This window comes from Thermochaetoides thermophila (assembly GCF_000221225.1).
Source record: "Thermochaetoides thermophila DSM 1495 unplaced genomic scaffold scf7180000011820, whole genome shotgun sequence".
Classification (NCBI taxonomy): Eukaryota; Fungi; Ascomycota; class Sordariomycetes; order Sordariales; family Chaetomiaceae; genus Thermochaetoides; species Thermochaetoides thermophila.
In genome coordinates, this window is record NW_006383036.1 from 2,668,923 (window position 1) to 2,686,188 (window position 17,266).

The window sequence follows — 17,266 nt, forward strand, 5'->3', positions numbered from 1 at the left end:
AGGGAAGGGGGGGGGGAGAAGGGGGATATAGGAGAAAGAGGAAGAGAAAGAATGCGGGAAACTGAGCGAGAGCATCATTCCTAAGCATACTTAAGATTTAAAGAAAAAAAAAAGTCATCACATTTGGATAGTTGGTTCAAATAAATATAACAAATTATGGTTCCATATCTATACTTCTTTTATCCTCGCTGGATGTAATGCCTATATTATATCCCATTCATAACGTACATAGACACACACACACACACACACACACACCTCGTTATTATATATTCGGTTCCCCTCTGTATCTACCCAAAATAATAATAACTATTCTCCCCATTCGTTACCTCGTCCCCAAATGTTTACATCAAACTCTGCCTACCCCCAATTTCATTACTCGCCTGTCCATCCTTCAAATCGCCGCTCCTGCCAGCTACAAACTCATGATAAATCCTCGCCAGCCGATGCCTCTCCTGCGGGCTGATACTCGGCCTAGTATTCTCCAGCGCCTTGACCAGATGCGACCACCGAATCAAGACCTCCGGTCCATCACTCTTCTTCTCCTTCCCCTCCTCCGTAGGGGCAGGGCCCGCATCAGACGTCACGCTGCCATGAAGCAGCTGCTTGGCGCGCTTACGGGCAAGCCTGATACTTTCTAGCTTAGCCGCAATAGCCGCCTGCTCTGCGAGTTGCGCGGCCCTCGTACGCGGCTTGATCTCCTGCTCAACGCCGTCTTCCTCGCCATACTTAAACTGCACAAAATTCCTCGCCGCCGACCCCGCCGATCCCTTCTTCCCACTGGGCCCCTTCCTGTTGTTGCTCGCCCCATTCGTCAAGGCCGGCTCCGTCTGGCTCAGCACATCGTGGATCGCCTCTAGCTGGGCATTCGACACCAGGGCCTGCAAGTCCGCACCCGAAAATCCCTCGGTCCGACGTCCCAGCTCATCCAGCTTCTCTTGATCCCCCCACACTTCATCACTCACCCTAACCTTCTTCGCCAGCGCGCGAATGATGTCCAGCCGATCCTCCATTGTCGGGAAGTCGCACAACAAACTCTTGTCCAACCGCCCCGGACGCAGCAGCGCAGGATCGATCAAGTCCGGCCGGGACGTCGCAGCAAGCACATAGACGCCGGACAAGCCCTCGGCGCCATCCATCTGCGTGAGCAACTGGTTCACGACGCGATCCGTCACGCCGGTCGAATCGTGGCCTCTCTTCGGGGCGATGGAGTCGAACTCGTCGAAGAACAAGACACACGGCCGGGCGGCCTGGGCGCGCGCGAACAGGTCGCGGACGGACTTTTCCGACGCGCCGATGTACTTGTTGAGGATCTCGGGGCCCTTGACGGAGATGAAGTTGAGGCCGCACTCACCGGCGACGGCAGACGCCAAAAGGGTCTTACCGCAGCCCGGGTAGCCGTAAAGGAGCAGGCCGGAGCGCAGGCGGAGGGGACATTGCGCGAAGATGGGGGCGTATTTGGTGGGATATTGCAGAGTCTCGAGGAGGACTTGCCGGGTCTGGCGCAGGCCGCCGATCGAGGCGAAGGTCGTGGTGCTGGATTGCAAGGTGACGTTGCGCAGGGAGGCGGGCGTGAAGCCTTTCAGGGCCTGGTCGAAGTCGGTGCGGGCGAGGGGGATGGTGGTCGCGTCGGGGTTGGCGGTCGATTCGCCATTCACCAGACGGCTGAGAGCCTCGTTACGGGCACGCGAGACAAGGAGAATTAGATCGCCGGGCATGTAGCCGTCCGTTTGGCCCGCGATATCGAGGAAGTCGAGGTCAGGGTCGAGGACAAAGCCCGAAGGCTTCGAGCGCGGCGTCTTGGCCCGGTTAGGACGGCGACCGGCTCCATCCATCATCCAACCACCGCCCTCGTCCCCCGTGACACTCCCATCAGCCGTAGTCGGCCGACTGCCAAACTCATCCTCTCCCCCTCCATCCTGCTTCACCTCCTCGGGCTCAACAGCACCCTGTTTGGTCAACGCCTCCAAGATCTTCCGTCTCGTCTCCTTATCCGGCGCGCCCAAGTCCACAATCTCCCTGACGATATGCCCGCCCACCAACACATTATGCAGCGAATCCTTCCCCTGGCACGTAGCCAGCAAGACAACCCCCGTCTCCCGCGTGCAGTACTGCCTGACCAGCGCGCAGAGCGTCTCACTGATCTGCCTGCTCCGCGCATTGTCGTTGCCGACCTGCAGCTCTTGCTCGGCGGGGCACAGCCGGTCCAGGTCGTCCAGGACGACCACCGCGCGCCCACCGAGGCGCGCGCCCCACGCAGCAGACATGAACAGCCTCGTCAGCGTCTCCTTGATGGTCGAGGTCCGGCTCTCGTCGGTGACGAGCCTCGTGCAGGGGAAGTAAGTAGCATGGTACAACTGTCCACCGCGCAGCGCGCGGGCAACAGACTGCGCAACGGCCGTCTTGCCCGCGCCCTGGCCGCCGGTCAGCAGGACGGAGGACATATGCGACAGGTGGGAGTTGAGCCGATCAAGAAGGTCATCGATGCCCACGAGCAGGGTATCAGACGATGCATCCGGCACACGATCCAGATCGAACTCCGCAAGCCAGGCCGGCTTCGTGATAGGCGGCTGCACAACAATAGGCAGCTTCCAATCAGCACCGATGATCCAGCTCAACGGCTTCTTAGCCGGCGCGCCAGAGGACGACGAGGCAGCCGGCGGAGCGGGCTCGAATTTGACGAGAGCGCCCTCCCAGCCACGGGGGCATTGCAGGCCCTGATGCACGGCGAGGATCTGGCCGTCGGTGAGAGGACCCAAGAGCAAGCCGGAGCCATCCGATCCGTAGATGTGGCGGACCTGGTTGGCGGCTTCGTCCTTTTCGGCCTTGGATTGGCCGCCGAACTTAAGGCCGGCTGCGTGGACGGGTTTGGTCGATTGGAAGGGGTAGATCTTGAGTTTCTGGACTGAGTCGCGCGAGACGCCGTCTGCGTCGACAGTCTTGCGTGGGAGGCAAGGAGGAGCCGGTTCGACCTTGACCACGCCGCCGACGAAACCCTCGCAGCCCAAGGCAGCGCAGAGGGGGGATGAGAGGGCCGCGGTTTGGCCGTTAGGAGGGTCTCGCCAGGGACGGAGCTGGGCGATGAGCTTGGTTGAGGCTTTGGTCTCCGGGTTTTCTTGTGCTGCGTTGGGAGCAGCCGCTGGGTTGCCGCCGCCCTGCTGAGGCTCCTGAGGGGGCTGCAAGCCGGCCGGTCGAACGAGGCTGACCGATACCCATTTGACGCCCTTGAGCTCCTTAGACGCCAACAGATCGCGATCGACCCACACACTGAGGTCTTGTGTGGGCTCCTCGCCCTCGTCGAACCAGTCCTGGCACCGGGCACGGTCAACGCCACGGAAGAACAGGGCCGGCCTCTTCTCCTCGCGAGAGCTCTTCTTGCGGGACGTGCTGGTCGAGCTCCTGCCGCTCTTCCTCGAGGCACCGCCAACGCTACGGTTATCACGGCTCGACTTCTGCTTCTGACGAGTCTTGGGCGCGACAATGACTTCGGCATCGGGGGCAATCTTCGCAAACGGCGCGTCGGCAGGCAGGGCCGGCTCAAGGGAGAGGACGCGGATGCTAGCGGTCGACGTCTGCGACAAGTGCAGAGTCAGGGGATGTGGCGTGACGGCCACGCCTCCCGGGGCATACGCGGGGTTGGGCACAGCACGGATCTGGAACAGCAGGTTATCTTCCAAGAAGGTGCCATGCAGCTCAATCATCTCCCAGTCATCGGGGGTCAGGGGCTCGATGTTGACGGTATGGACCAGCGGCGGGTCGAGGTGTACCGTGGCGGTGACCTTCTGGCCGTCGCGCAGGCCCAGGGCCGAGGCCAGCGTTGCGTCCATCTCGACGGCGGCCACTTCCTGGTCACGCATCCCGCGTGAGCTGGTGATGCCGTCGCGGCCGACGAGGGGAGCCATTCGCCGCTTGCTGGGCATACCGGTCCAGCCGACGTAGACGGACCGCGTCTGGGCCTGCGGCTGGCCCTGGGCGGGCGACGAGGACGCCACGCGGTAGGTCAGCTCGACGATGACATTCTGCGAGGGCTGGCGGTCGACTTGTCAGCATCACACACAGGCGGTAAAACAACCCAGAGCACATCATAAAGAGAGAATAGGCTTACTGTATTCAGGTTGGCCAGCAGCGAGGCCAGCGAATTGGGCAGGTTGACAAGACAGCTTTGGAGATGCACTAAGGCGATCTCTGCCACCGTTGACTGGGCGTTACGTCGCGGCGCCATGGTGGTGTGTGCGGTGAAAATGATGATAGCCTGGGGCGCTGGTGTTTTGGCCGCGGCGGCGAGGATGGTGATGATATTTGGCGTTGATGTCAGGGTAATGCCATTCCCTGCCTTCTTCCTTCTGTTCTTCTGTGTCTTCTGATCTCGTCCTTCAATGGCAGATCGAGATGAGATCTGAGATCGTGTCAACACGAACGCAAGCTACAAATGCAGAAGCAGATCAACCGCGTTGCTGTCAGCTTCGCCTCTCCCTCGGCGGGACTTGGACCGGGGCTGGTTTCCCGGCAATTTGCATGTGCCGAGGCATGCAGTTGAGATTGACTGGCCTCCCTGAGTCCTGGCCTGGTCGCCTGGGCCCCAGCTGAACGCAGCCCGCAAGCCTTCCAGCCAAAAACAGCTCCACCGCCAATCTGGGACGCCCCACGCCGTCTCAAGTCAGGTGGCGGTTTAGGTCCACATCGCCAAGACCATGCCAAGACCCGGAAAGCGCACAGACCAGCGGGTTCCAGGTTCCTGGCGTCTTCTGTGGTCCCTGAGCACACGATTTTTTTTAATTGATGGTCCGTGCATTGGGCAGCGACGCGAAAAAGCGCGTCTCTGACGAACTGACGCGTCGTCAGGGTCCAACTGCAAGGCCAGTAGGAGGCTGGAGGCCCACCCGCCGCCAAGCGTCCCGTGGCCGCAGGGACTGAATGGGCACTCCTCCATACAAACTGCGACTGTGTCTGCTATCACCACATCAACCGCCCCCAACTTCATTTTCTTCCCCTCCTTCTGCGACCTTTACCCCTCCCCCCCCTCCTTTCCCGTAATTTGGTTCGTGTTTTTTTGGTGTTCTTCAAGCAAACAAACAAATAAAGATGGCGCTCTTGCAGATGCGGGCGCCGGTCGACTACCGGGCACAAGAAGGTCTGTCTGTCTCGATTTCTTTTTTTTTTTCCCTCTCTCTTTTTCCTTTGGGTCGTTTTTCGCCCTATGGATATTGATGAATTTAGAGCATAAGTGCTGACATGTCTGAAAGACGCCTTCGAAGCCTTCCTGCGCGACTTCAAATGCACCCCCGAGCAGACCATCACCACTGCCCTCGGCAACATCAACATTGCCGACGACGACCTCAGCGACGATGAGGACCTTATGGCCGATGATAACACACCCCGCCGGCCGAAGGAGAGGAGTGCCCCAACACACAAGTACCAGGAGATCTTGCAGCGGTTGGCCGACCGCAAGCAGAGCGAAATCATGATTGACCTGGACGACCTGTACACGGTGCGCTCAGCCTGGCTTAGATTTCCATTGACACCTTGGGAGGACCAAAAAAGAAAAAAAAAGAAAAGAAAAGAAAAGAAACTAACATAGCAATGCGCAGTTCGAGCAAGAAGTGTACCAAAATGAAGGACTACGCCTTGTTGAGTCTGTTGAGAATAATACTAAGCATTACGTCGAGCTCTTCTCCCGCGCCGTCGACAAGCTGATGCCCCAACCCAGCGAGGGCATCACCTTCAAGGACGACGTGCTGGACGTGCTGATGGCGAACCGCCGCGAGCGCAACGAGCTACTAGCTAGTGCCGCCGAGCGTGAGGCCGACCCGACCATCCTGCAGGACCAGTACCCGGCCCAGCTGACTCGCCGCTACACCCTCGTCTTCAAGCCGCGCAGTGCGACGCTTGACCACCCGCCTAAGGCCCTCTCTGTACGCCAGGTGCGTGGTGACCACCTCGGCAAGCTTATTACCGTGCGCGCCATCACCACGCGCGTGTCGGATGTCAAGCCGATCGTCCAGGTCAGCGCCTATACCTGCGATCGCTGCGGCTGCGAGATCTTCCAGCCCGTCACGGCCAAGCAGTACGGTCCTTTGACGCTCTGTCCGTCCAAGGATTGCACTGAGAACCAGGCGAAGGGCCAGCTGTACCCATCTTCGCGCGCTTCCAAGTTCCTGCCCTTCCAGGAGGTCAAGGTGCAAGAACTGGCCGAGCAGGTTCCCGTGGGCCAGATCCCGCGCACGCTGACCGTACTATGCTACGGCACCCTCGTCCGGCAGGTCAACCCGGGCGACATTGTTGACATCTCGGGCATCTTCCTGCCGACGCCCTACACCGGCTTCAAGGCGCTGCGTGCTGGTCTCCTGACCGACACCTACCTGGAGGCTCACTACATTGTGCAGCATAAGAAGGCCTATGATCAGATGGAGATCGATCCGTTGATGGCGCGCCGTCTGACTCGTTTTGCTCACCTGGGCAACCAGTACGAAATTCTGGCGCGGTCTATTGCTCCAGAGATCTACGGTCACCTCGACGTCAAGAAGGCTCTGCTCCTCCTGCTCGTCGGCGGTGTCACCAAGGAGGTCGGCGACGGCATGCGCATCCGTGGCGACATCAACATCTGCCTGATGGGTGACCCCGGTGTGGCCAAGTCCCAGCTGCTCAAATACATCTCGAAGGTCGCCCCGCGCGGCGTGTACACTTCCGGCCGCGGCAGTTCCGGCGTTGGTCTGACCGCCGCCGTCATGCGTGACCCCGTCACGGACGAAATGGTTCTCGAAGGCGGCGCGCTCGTCCTGGCCGACAATGGCATCTGCTGCATCGACGAGTTCGACAAGATGGACGACCACGACCGCACGGCCATCCACGAAGTCATGGAACAGCAGACCATCTCCATCTCCAAAGCAGGCATCACCACGACCCTCAACGCCCGTACCTCTATCCTGGCTGCCGCCAACCCCGTCTACGGCCGGTACAACCCGCGCTTGTCAGCCGTCGAAAACATCAATCTGCCCGCGGCCCTCCTCTCCCGTTTCGACATCCTCTTCCTCCTTTTGGACACCCCCTCCCGCGATGCAGACCTCCAGCTGGCCAAGCACGTCGCCCACGTACACATGCACATGCGCCATCCCGATCTCAACGTCAACGGCGAGAACGGCTCCTCTTCCGAGGCAGCCATCTTCACCCCGCAAGAAGTCCGAGCCTACGTCGCGCACGCACGCACCTTCCGCCCCGTGGTCCCGCCGGCGGTCTCGGAATACATGGTCAAGACGTACGTGCGCATGCGCTCGGCGCAACGTCGGGCCGAGCAGAAGGCTCGCACACACCCGAACGCCAATCTCAACAATTTCGGACATACCACGCCCCGTACGCTGCTCGGCGTCGTCCGTCTCGCGCAGGCGCTGGCTCGTCTGCGCTTCAGCAACACCGTCTCCCAGGAAGACGTGGACGAGGCACTCCGGCTGCTGGAGGCCAGCAAGGAGAGCCTGCTCACGACGGTCGACAGCGACGGGCGCAAGCGCGGCAGCGCGATGAACGCCAGCTCGCGGATTTACAATCTCGTCAAGGGCTTGGCCGACAGCGGGGCGTGCCGGCCGGACGACGTGTCCGACGACGACGAGGACGAGGCCGGGTCCCTGGGCGTCGAGCTCAGCCTGCGCAAGGTCAAGGAGCGGGTCATTGCCAAGGGATTCACGGAGCAGCAGTGGCTGGCGGCGTTGGAGGAGTATACCGAGTTGGATGTGCGTCCCCTTCAGAACCTGTCCATCTCTCGATATTTGTGTGAATCTATTTCTAGTGATACTGACGCTCAGGTTTTTCTAGGTCTGGCAAACAGCAGGCAATGGCACGCGCCTGGTCTTCATTACATCGGGGAACGAGCGGGACGCGAGCGACGAAGATCTTTAAAAGACTCAAAAAAAAAAAACAAAATTCTCTCCTGGACGAGATTTTTATCGGCACTCCGCCTTTCCCCCCTTCCCCCCTCCCCTTTTCTCCCCGGTCCTTTTTTTTTTTTTCGCTCGATAAGCCTTTTCCCGGCATACTTGACTGCTGTCACGCACAAGCTTAGACCCAACAACGACAATAGTCAGCAGCATGACGAGAAGAGGACCAACAGCAAGAAGAAAAAGGGGCCGACATTCCCAAAAAAAAGTATTAGTGAAGGTCCAAAGAAATGGTGTGGTGTGGTTGGGTAAAATGGAGGGTAACAGCAAGAATATGTTCTCGCTGCCCTTTTTCTCCAATATGCCTGTCCGGTTGGTGCATATGCTCACGATGAACATGGCTTTTGCGCCTGAGACCTATGATTTGTAGGTAAATGTGTTTGACTGCGTTGTCTGGCTGATGATTGGTTCTTGTTTGGTGTTTTTCTTCTGTGTTTTGATGGTTTTTTTTTGTTGGGCGTACGGTTCTCAAGGGTAATTGTTTTTTTTCATGCCGTTGATGGTTATGTGGTACAACAACGAGACGAGTCAAGGGTTGTTGACATGGTGAACAGAAAGAAACGAAGTGCAGGGAATAAATAAAATGATAAAAGGATAAAATGCAGTACAATGAAATTGTGTTTGTGCTGACTAACTTTTTTTTTCTTCCAACCGCACATCGATGCAAAGTTAGTCGAAAGTCGGTCAACTGAAAAAAAAAAAGTTGGGTTGGTCAAAACTTGATTTCATATCATCTCGTAGTCTCGTACTGAGACATCCCAGGTGAAACCCATCAAAGGAATATGAAAATATAAACCTCTACAGGTAGGTGCAAGAAAGTCGACAAGTCAGTTGAAAATAGCAAAGAGCTTATTCTATAAGACATTGCACACAACCGACTAGCCTCAAACCAACCTGTAAAATGTGAAAACACATGCGTTATTCGGCCGAACTTTGGCTGTTGAGCTTACTTGAGGAATTGGATATCCCGCATTCTTATTTCATCTCATATCAGAGCACATATCACTCAAATCATCCCAGAGAAAACCGATTCAGGAGACGTGAATATGCATGCCTCTATAAATACAAGGTCTACACCATCTTTTCCTTTCCACATCCACAACTAAATCTCGTAAATTACATATACACAAACATACACACCAAACCCCCCTCCCTTTTCACCCCCTTTCGCTCAACCCGCCTTTCCGGAACTACCCGTCTCACATGCGCATAGTCAACAGCGCAGCCCTCTCCATCTCGCCGACAAGCCCGCTCCCAGCAAGCGCCCACTTGGCCGCCACCGCCCTCTCATCCACCACCTCCTTGTACATCCCGCTCGCCGCCCAGTACTCCATCAACGCGCGCGCCTCCAGCTTGCTCACGCCCCGCAGGGGCAGCACCTGCACGTTGCGCAGCGCGTGCTCCACGCGGTCGTCATACCCCCGAAAATAAGGATCCCGCTTGGGGATCTCGGCGGCCGGCTTGCCGGCCTGCTCGGCTAGGCGCTGCGCAAGCGCGAGATCGAGAGAGGGCGTCTTGGGGGCGTTATTGCCCGAGGTGGAGGCCAGCACGGCGCCGCCGTGGGGCAGCGGCGTGTGGCCTGATAGGCAGTCGACGAAGAGGCGGACCAGGGCCAGATCGTGAGAGTGGATCAGTTCGAAGGCTGGCGAGCGGTACTCGGAGAGGCGCATGATGTGGGCGAGACCGTCCAGGCTGAAGAGGATGGGCGGCCGGCCTTGGGCGGCCGGGTGCGTGAGTTCTTTCCAGAAGGCCATAAACGTCGCCCAGGCGTAGTCGGCCTCCTTGCAGGCGCCGGCGAGGGTGATGAGGGGCGTGCCGGGCGTAATGTTTTGCGGGAGTTCGGGGTGCGTGGTGACTGTGGTGAGCTTCATGAGGACTTTCTCATTGGCTTTCTTGATGTTTTGCAGGAGTTTCATTATGTAGGTCGGCTGCATGTACTGCGTGGGATTGGTGTTGGGAATCGGGGCATATTCCGTGTGTGCGTTGGTCAGGTCTTGGCCTGTTTTTTTAGGAGGGGGGGGGGGTTGGGTGTCAGCAGCTGCTACATGAAGTTACCATGTGGTAGGAGTATGAACATACCCTCCGGCAGGTGAATGACAATCCACTCGTTCATAAAAGCATGGGCCTGGGCCTCCAAGATGAGCAAGCTCTTGCCCGAGACCTTATCACCCGTCACAACGAGCTTGAGAGTCTGACGATTCCCAGCGGCATTCTGCATGCGATTAACCAGATCAACAGTCTCCTTGCGGACTAGCACGCTCGGCTTGCGGAACATCTTCCAGTTCTGGGTCGGCTTAAACGCCTCAATGGCGCGCAGCTGGTCGACCACATCATCCGGCAGAGACAGCACCTTGGCCTCGTTCTGCTTCTTCAGTAGGTCCTCGGGCCCCATCTCGGTGACCCAGGGCACGGGCAGGGCGTTGTCGTTGCTTAGGATAATGCGCTTGCGGTAGGCCTTGCGCTCACCTGGCAGAGGTGGCTTGCCGCGATCCAGGTTCTTCTTCTTGAACTTGCGCAGCACGAGGCGTTTTCCCGCACGAATGTGGCCCTTGAGCGACGATTCCGGGTCATTGCCCTTGGGCGCAGCCTTGGCGGCCGCAGGGGTCGTTGAGAAGGTCGCAACTTGCTGGATGGCTGGTCTGAGCTGGTGGAGAGGGGTTGCTGTGCGGATGGGAAGGGAGGCAGCAGACAAGGCGGGTGCTGGCCGCACGAGGCAGCACCTCAAGCAAGTCGACGCCGACATGGTTAATGAGTGGTATTACAGCTGGTTCAAGATCGAGACAGGCGAAGAGGAGGGGTTATTGGTCGTCTCGAGGAGGTCGAGGACTCGAGAGAGAGGGAGAGAGGGAGGGAGGAGGGGGCTGATCGGTCTTGTCTTTGGGCGAGCGGGGAGCCGGCGAAGGCGTCTATTGCATCTTGCGGCCGCCAGCGGAAAGGATTGGGGCGCAGGGGGCAAGCAATTGGGCCGGCTCGAGCTCAGCAGAGACAGCAGGGACAGCAGTGGCCGCGATCCGAGTGCGCTGTTGCAGACAAAATCTCAAAATCTCTGGTCGCCCACTCAGTGCTGGAGTCGCTGCTCGCTGCTCGAATCAAAATCGGCTCGGCGCTGTGCAGTTGCCGCGCACGGGCCACAGCCAAGACCGCCCCGCCATCTCGTCCCCCCAGGTTTTCCTCCTCGCACTGTTCTGCAGGGCCCTGCCAAGCCACGACGCTGCTGCAGCCGCCCGCCAATTGCGATTCTGCCGCTGCTCACCGCCCAAATTTTCAAACTCGAGTTCATCTCACTTGCGACGGCCTTCGCATCAGCGCTTCACTTCATCACCAACCTCTCAATCTCACACCTTTTATCACAACCAACCAACCAATCTCTGAGCAAATACTAAATATAAAAGTCGCCGCAATGTCCACCGACACCTCCAAACCCGCCCGCCTCCCGGTAACAGTCGAAAAACCCACCCCCTACACCTTCGACCTAGGTCTCCTCCTCGCAAACGACCCGAACCCAGTCAACGTCCCCAAAACCACCGACACCCAAGTTCTCGAGCAACACCTCGCCTCGGTCGCGCGCGACGGCGCTCAGGTCCTGATCAACCAGCTGCTCACCACAACCACCATAACCGCCACCAAGGACGGCGTCCTCCTAACCCTGCCCCCTCCCACAACCCCTCTCCCCCGCGAAAAACCCGTCCCGCAACCCAAGCCCGAGACCAAATGGCAAGCTTTCGCGCGGCGCAGGGGAATCAAGCCCAAGACGAGGGAGCAGCGGCGCAACCTGCAGTACAACCCGACTACGGGGCAGTGGGAGCGGAAGTGGGGGTACAAGGGGGCGAACAAGCGGGGGGAGACGGATCCCATCATCGAGGTCAGCGCGGCGAAGGAGGCAATGCGGCCGGAGGGGACGAGCGTGCGGGGGGACAAGCGGCGGGAGATCAGGGCACGGGTCAAAAAGAATCAAAAGCAGATGCTGCGGAATCAGAGGATTGCGGCCGAGAAGATGGGGAAGAAATGAGTGGAGGAGGAGGGGGGGACAGCAAACTGAGCATGGGGGTTGTATCGGGATATATTGCTGGGCTGGGAGGCTTATTTTGGGATGTAATGTCGATATTCATGGCATTTCATGGCGTTCATGTTGGGTCTCGGTTCTACACCTACCTACGTATAAACTGTACACCGGCGTTATGAGGGCTGGAACGGAGTGCCGTAGTAATTAAGAGAAAATATTGGAAGAAATCAAAAATATGTATCAACTGTTCATTCAAAATATCCTCCGGTGCAAACCAATCCTCGTGTGTCTCTAGGTACCTAAGGTAAAATGCCATCCAGTGTCCCGGCGCGACGCTTCCCGGCTCATTCATTACTGAGGTTATGGTGATAGCTCTCAAAGCTATTTCCCCCCCCCCCCTCTTTCCCCTTTATTGTACATGCAAATCCCCACCAATCCTCTCTGCCTGAATGTCAAAAACCCGCCCCTGGTAATTCGAAAATTTGATATCTGTGCATTCCATGCTTTCCCCATCCATCCTGGAAGTTGGAAGATCGTAGACCAGTATGGTCTAGAAGAACGGTTGGCAGACAATAGTTTGGTCTGACCACCTTGGTTATCCTCAATTCATCCACTTGATGACCATAGAAGTAGAAACCAGAAACCAACATGCTCCGTTTTCCCTGCTCATTACTAATGCCCCATCGAGAACAAACAATTTGTAAGGGAAAAAAAGGAAAGGAATAAAAATGAGGCCTAAAGGACTGGGAAAGAAGGGAATGTGGAACCGCAAAACAGAAGATGTATGTGAACCAGAGTAACGACGGGTATTCAACCGCACATAAAGAGGAGAGAAGGAAGAAAAACAAAAGCATGTGGGTAAAACTTTAGAACAACGAAGCGAAGATGATCGGCCGATTCATATCGTCAACTCCGAGGACCCACTCCCCCTGATTTGCAGACAAAGCAGGAGGCCTTGCCCAGAGAGAGTCTTGATAGCAAAGCAGCCTGCGATCTGAGAAACATTGACGTCGTCTTTCATGAATTTTTAGTAAAGCTCCACGGGTTGTATTAATCATCAAAAATTCAACGGCGACAGCGGCTTAATTGGCGAGAGTGGCCGTAGCTCGCCTGTCTTGGTAGTAATTTCACGACCGGGATCAATAGTCAGGGTCGTGGTCTTCACCGCGCCCGTGTCATCGCCCTCGGAAAGCTTCTTCTTTAATCTGCCCTTCCCCTCTGAGCTACCACTCTTCCCACTCCGGCCGCTGTCAGACGAGGAAAGGTTGCGTTCCTCTTGTCGCGGCGGCGGGGCTGGTTGAGGCTGTTGCTGTTGCCTCTCTTCCTCACCATCTGGCTTCGGCGGAATTAATGCCCTCGTCGGTGGCGGCTGTTCGAACAATCTATACTCCTCTTCGATATACTTTGCCTCGTTCTTGCAGCCTTTCCAACACTCGCGCCAGTTGCATACCAGGAATTTGAAGCAAAAGGAGTCGATTTTCATGCACGGCTGGAAGCAGATGCACAGATTGCGGAAATCCATCTTGTTCTTGTCTGAATGCGCTAGGAGCAAGCTGAGATGGCAGGTAATGGCGAACAGCAGATAGTAGTTGAACGGCGGTAGGTTCGAAAGTTCCTCTACGAGCAACTCCGGGACGGTTTCGGATCCGGCGCATTCTCTTGCGATTCTCTCTTGGGCCTCCTTGGGGAAGATTTCATCAGGGAGCTCTCGCAGCCAAGCCTTCAACATGGAACCGATGATGTTGATGTCATACAGATCGGGCTGTTCGAACAAGTCGACATCTAGCTCTGTGCATCTTGTCAACACAAGTCCAGTCGAAGCAATCCGCATGCCACATACCCTCATCAAACTTCCGTTGCCACTTCTTGATCTGGGGCCCGCTCCCGGGCACGCGGTACAGCCCTTCGACGTCCGTCCCCTTGTAGTTCAGGTAGTCAATGGCCCTCCATGGGAATGCTGGCATCCAGAACTCGGTTTTATCGCGCGAATGTTCAAGTCGCTTGGATATCCGGGTCAGGCGTGTTTGCTCGACCAGAGGCAGGTTGATGACCTTTAACACGTAGTGCTCATCATCTACCTCTGGCTCCTTTGGCGGGGCCGGCTCACGAGTCAGACTGGTACCGAATAACCTGCTACTCACAAAGTTCGCCGCCTTGCTGTGCTTAATGCTGCTCAAGAACGAGCCTACTCCTTCTTTCTGTAAACTCTTGTCTTTGTGCTCCTTCTCTTGATCCTTGTCCCTTCCTTTCCCACCATCCCTGCCCTGAGACCGATCGGCAGAGTGGTGCCGAACGGCCGATGACATCATTTCTCTAAAGGAACGGTCATGTGTCTGAAGTGGTGCAGTCTTTAGGGCTGCCGATGTCTGCAGTCGGTCGGATTCGGAGCCTTTTGTCGGCGCTTCAGGCTGTTCTTTGGGACTCGGGGCATCTTTGCCGTCTTTCTCTTTGTTGATTGACCTCGAACGGCTGAGCAAGTTGAACGGTTTGGACTTGGATTTCTTTGTGGTACCAGAATGGTTCGAGGGGAGATCGGTGTTGTCTGTAGACGAAGAAGCCAGAGACAATTCAGACCGAGACGGCCCAGGAGTATTCGATCTCTGACTTGGGACCTCTGAATCTGCATTTGTCATTGCTGTCAGCCGTCTGTAGTCCCAAGATAGGCAGGAACAAAGCAAGGGAGTAGATAACTGCATGCAGCATGCACGCCGGCAACAGCCGAACATTACAGTTGCACGATCACGGTGCGTATGTCACCAAACTTTCTTGAGGACAGGGGAATAAAAAAATTGCATACCTGAGACCTTAGTGCTCTGCTTCGCGAGCGATGGGCGATCTGCGTCTTTGGACATGATGTCGGCGCGAGAGTTCGTATGCTGATGGGCTGCGGCACGGTCTGACGACTTAGAAGACTTTCCAAAGCTGAAAAAGAAGCCTGACTTGGACGTTTTGTCCTCGTCGTGCCGCGATTTGTGGCCCAGGTGGTGTTGGCCGGGCGGGCGACCTCGCGGAGTAGTCAGCGAGCGTTGCTCTGGCTGCTGTTGGCTCTCAATCTGATTCTGCTGCTGATGCTGCTGGTGGAATAGCTGGTCCGGCTTGTGCGATGGGGACGGCTGTTGTTGCTGCTGCTGTTGATACGGGCGCTGGTTTTCTCGCGGCGAAGTTTCTGACTGATGCAGGACGTTGGCAAGCTGCAGGGGCGCTTCTTCGGTAGAATCTGGAGTTTTCTGGCCACGACGGACAGGCGATCGCGGGGATCGGGGAGATGCTTGGTCGGATGCTGAATTGGGGTTGGAAACAGTTTCGGTCACGGGCACGGGGCGAGAGTCGCTGCTGATGGAGCGCACGGCGGAGTGCTCCAGAGCGAGCGGCTGCGGCGCAGGTTTCCGAGGCATGCTGGCGCTGGGATCACCGACTGGCCCTTGGCCAAGCGCGCGCGACCGGGCCACCTGGTCACAGTAACGGCGGGATGGGTCCGGTTATCCTTGTCGCAGAGATATTTGAATCGGGCTGGTCTCCTGAGGACGGGGTCCTGATTTCCGCAATGCGCCCTACCTCAGCTACTGATGTCGCTTGTAGGTACTTCTGCGCACACTCTACCAATGTAGACGCAAACTATAGGCACGGATGATGGATACAACCGCCCAGACAGGTAAGGAGTCAAACAAGGGGAATCAGGGACCAGCGGGCAGCCAGCTGCAGCTTGTTGCCTTGCTGTGTTGGTTGTGGTTGTGAATTGTGGATTGTGTGGACTGCGTGGACTGCGTGGGTTATGTGGGTTGCGCAACAGTGATACACCGCAGCGCCGGAGAGCTCAGCGTTGGGATCTTGGGCGAAATGGGGAAAATGGGAAAAATAGGCGGATTGCCGTCTGCGACAGATGCAGCAGTTGGAACCCCCCAAATAAGCGGCTTGCTTGTCTAGATTTGCAAAAGAGAGGCACGGATTGAAGATGAAAAGAGGGCGGGAGCATGGGAAGTGTGTGCAAAAGATGGAGGGGTCGAGTTGAAGCAGGAACTGGGCCACGAGGAGGGCACACAGAGCCAGATGAATGCTCAATGAATGCTGTGGATGAAGGGCCATTTCGGATTGGACACCCCCCCCCCGGGCCTGGGGGCTTTGGCTGCTTAGCTCCTTGGCTAGGCCTCGCACTGTGTCTGTCTACAGGCTTGGGGCCCACCAAGCAGCTGCGAAAATGACAGCAACAGCAACCAAGAAGGGAAGGGAACCTCGAAAGATGGCGCCGGTCCTGAAGAGGCTCAGGCTCGGCTTAAATGTGGACCGCACTTTCACTTTGTTTTCCTCAATATTTTATTGTCCCTTTTCTGCGCTGCGGTGCTCTGCAAGCGCTTCGATTTCAAAGCCAACAATTCTGAGGAAATTGGAGTGGGAAGGCACACAGTTTGCTGGCGAGATCAGACGCGAATGAGCAAGGGGCTCCAAGTGCAGACCCACCACACTCTGTTGCCAGACCTCTGCGACTTTTGGTGTCTGTGAGCGTGATTCGTCGCCCGCACTCTGTAAGCGAAGCCCCAACGACGCCAGGAAGATGAAACGATTGGACTCAAAAGTCCTCAACACCCAACTGACAGCCACCATCTCACCCAGCACACTGCCCAGCTTTCATAAATTGCAGAAACACTTGAGGAAATCCGTTTGGGAAAACGGCTGTCAACACTTATACACGGGCTCTTTGTGTGTCCTGGTTTCCCAGCGTTGGCACCGGAGATGAATGCCGAAGTACAAGAGCGTCCTTTGTCAGCCGCGCAATCCTGGAGCTCTGGGAGCGCTTCTGAAACAAGTGAGATCATTCCCGCAGGGCTCTTAACTATGGCAAGACGCGGACAACCCAGACGATCTGCTGCCAGGGGCTGCTCCCGGCGCCCGAAGCCAGGAACTCCCGATTGTGGATGTTGTAGGTAGGCTGTACGTACCAATACGCACACCATTAAGCGCCAGATGTCCTCTCTCCCAGTTAAGAATGATAACAATACATGCGATGGCAATCTAGGCACTCCGCCCCCGGCGTTTACACCTTTGTCAGCAACATATTCTCTCTTCCGGGGGCCAAACGAAGAGCATGAGAAAAAGTGCAAGTCCTCAAAGGCATGCAACCGACAATCCATGAATGAAGAATAGTATCGATGGCGATGCCAGTTGACTGGGTCAGCCATCAAAACCGTGTCTAGGAGTAAAAAAAGGCTGTCAGCGCCTTGGCTGTCGTCAACAAGGGAGCAATCGCTGATCGTGAAGGGTTATCATATCACAATATCCCCCCAACTTTAATTGCCCCTGTGGGCGGCACAAGCTGGCCAAGACGGGCCGCCTTCGAACCATT

At 56.8% G+C, this 17,266-nt stretch overlaps 5 protein-coding genes across 5 annotated transcripts; 2 read left to right on the forward strand and 3 right to left on the reverse strand.

Annotated features, from left to right (window-relative positions):
• Positions 1 to 344: 344 nt before the first annotated feature.
• CTHT_0057230 (uncharacterized protein) lies at positions 345 to 4,222 on the reverse strand (the record flags this gene model as incomplete). Its single annotated transcript, XM_006695981.1, has 2 exons — positions 345 to 4,028; positions 4,106 to 4,222. The coding sequence occupies 2 exons, from the start codon at positions 4,220 to 4,222 to the stop codon at positions 345 to 347; spliced, it is 3,801 nt and encodes a 1,266-aa protein (XP_006696044.1).
• Positions 4,223 to 5,082: 860 nt separating this feature from the next.
• CTHT_0057240 (putative DNA replication licensing factor) lies at positions 5,083 to 7,887 on the forward strand (the record flags this gene model as incomplete). Its single annotated transcript, XM_006695982.1, has 4 exons — positions 5,083 to 5,131; positions 5,244 to 5,488; positions 5,589 to 7,721; positions 7,804 to 7,887. The coding sequence occupies 4 exons, from the start codon at positions 5,083 to 5,085 to the stop codon at positions 7,885 to 7,887; spliced, it is 2,511 nt and encodes an 836-aa protein (XP_006696045.1).
• A 1,237-nt stretch (positions 7,888 to 9,124) lies between these two features.
• CTHT_0057250 (mitochondrial 37S ribosomal protein mS29) lies at positions 9,125 to 10,668 on the reverse strand (the record flags this gene model as incomplete). Its single annotated transcript, XM_006695983.1, has 2 exons — positions 9,125 to 9,924; positions 10,005 to 10,668. 2 exons carry the CDS (start codon positions 10,666 to 10,668, stop codon positions 9,125 to 9,127), a joined length of 1,464 nt encoding a protein of 487 aa, XP_006696046.1.
• Positions 10,669 to 11,325: 657 nt separating this feature from the next.
• On the forward strand, positions 11,326 to 11,934 carry CTHT_0057260 (putative ribosome biogenesis protein; the record flags this gene model as incomplete). The annotated part of the gene is made up of 1 exon (XM_006695984.1): positions 11,326 to 11,934. One exon carries the CDS (start codon positions 11,326 to 11,328, stop codon positions 11,932 to 11,934), a length of 609 nt encoding a protein of 202 aa, XP_006696047.1.
• A 1,051-nt stretch (positions 11,935 to 12,985) lies between these two features.
• CTHT_0057270 (GTPase-activator protein for rho-like GTPases-like protein) lies at positions 12,986 to 15,323 on the reverse strand (the record flags this gene model as incomplete). Its single annotated transcript, XM_006695985.1, has 3 exons — positions 12,986 to 13,716; positions 13,769 to 14,548; positions 14,726 to 15,323. 3 exons carry the CDS (start codon positions 15,321 to 15,323, stop codon positions 12,986 to 12,988), a joined length of 2,109 nt encoding a protein of 702 aa, XP_006696048.1.
• Positions 15,324 to 17,266: the final 1,943 nt, after the last annotated feature.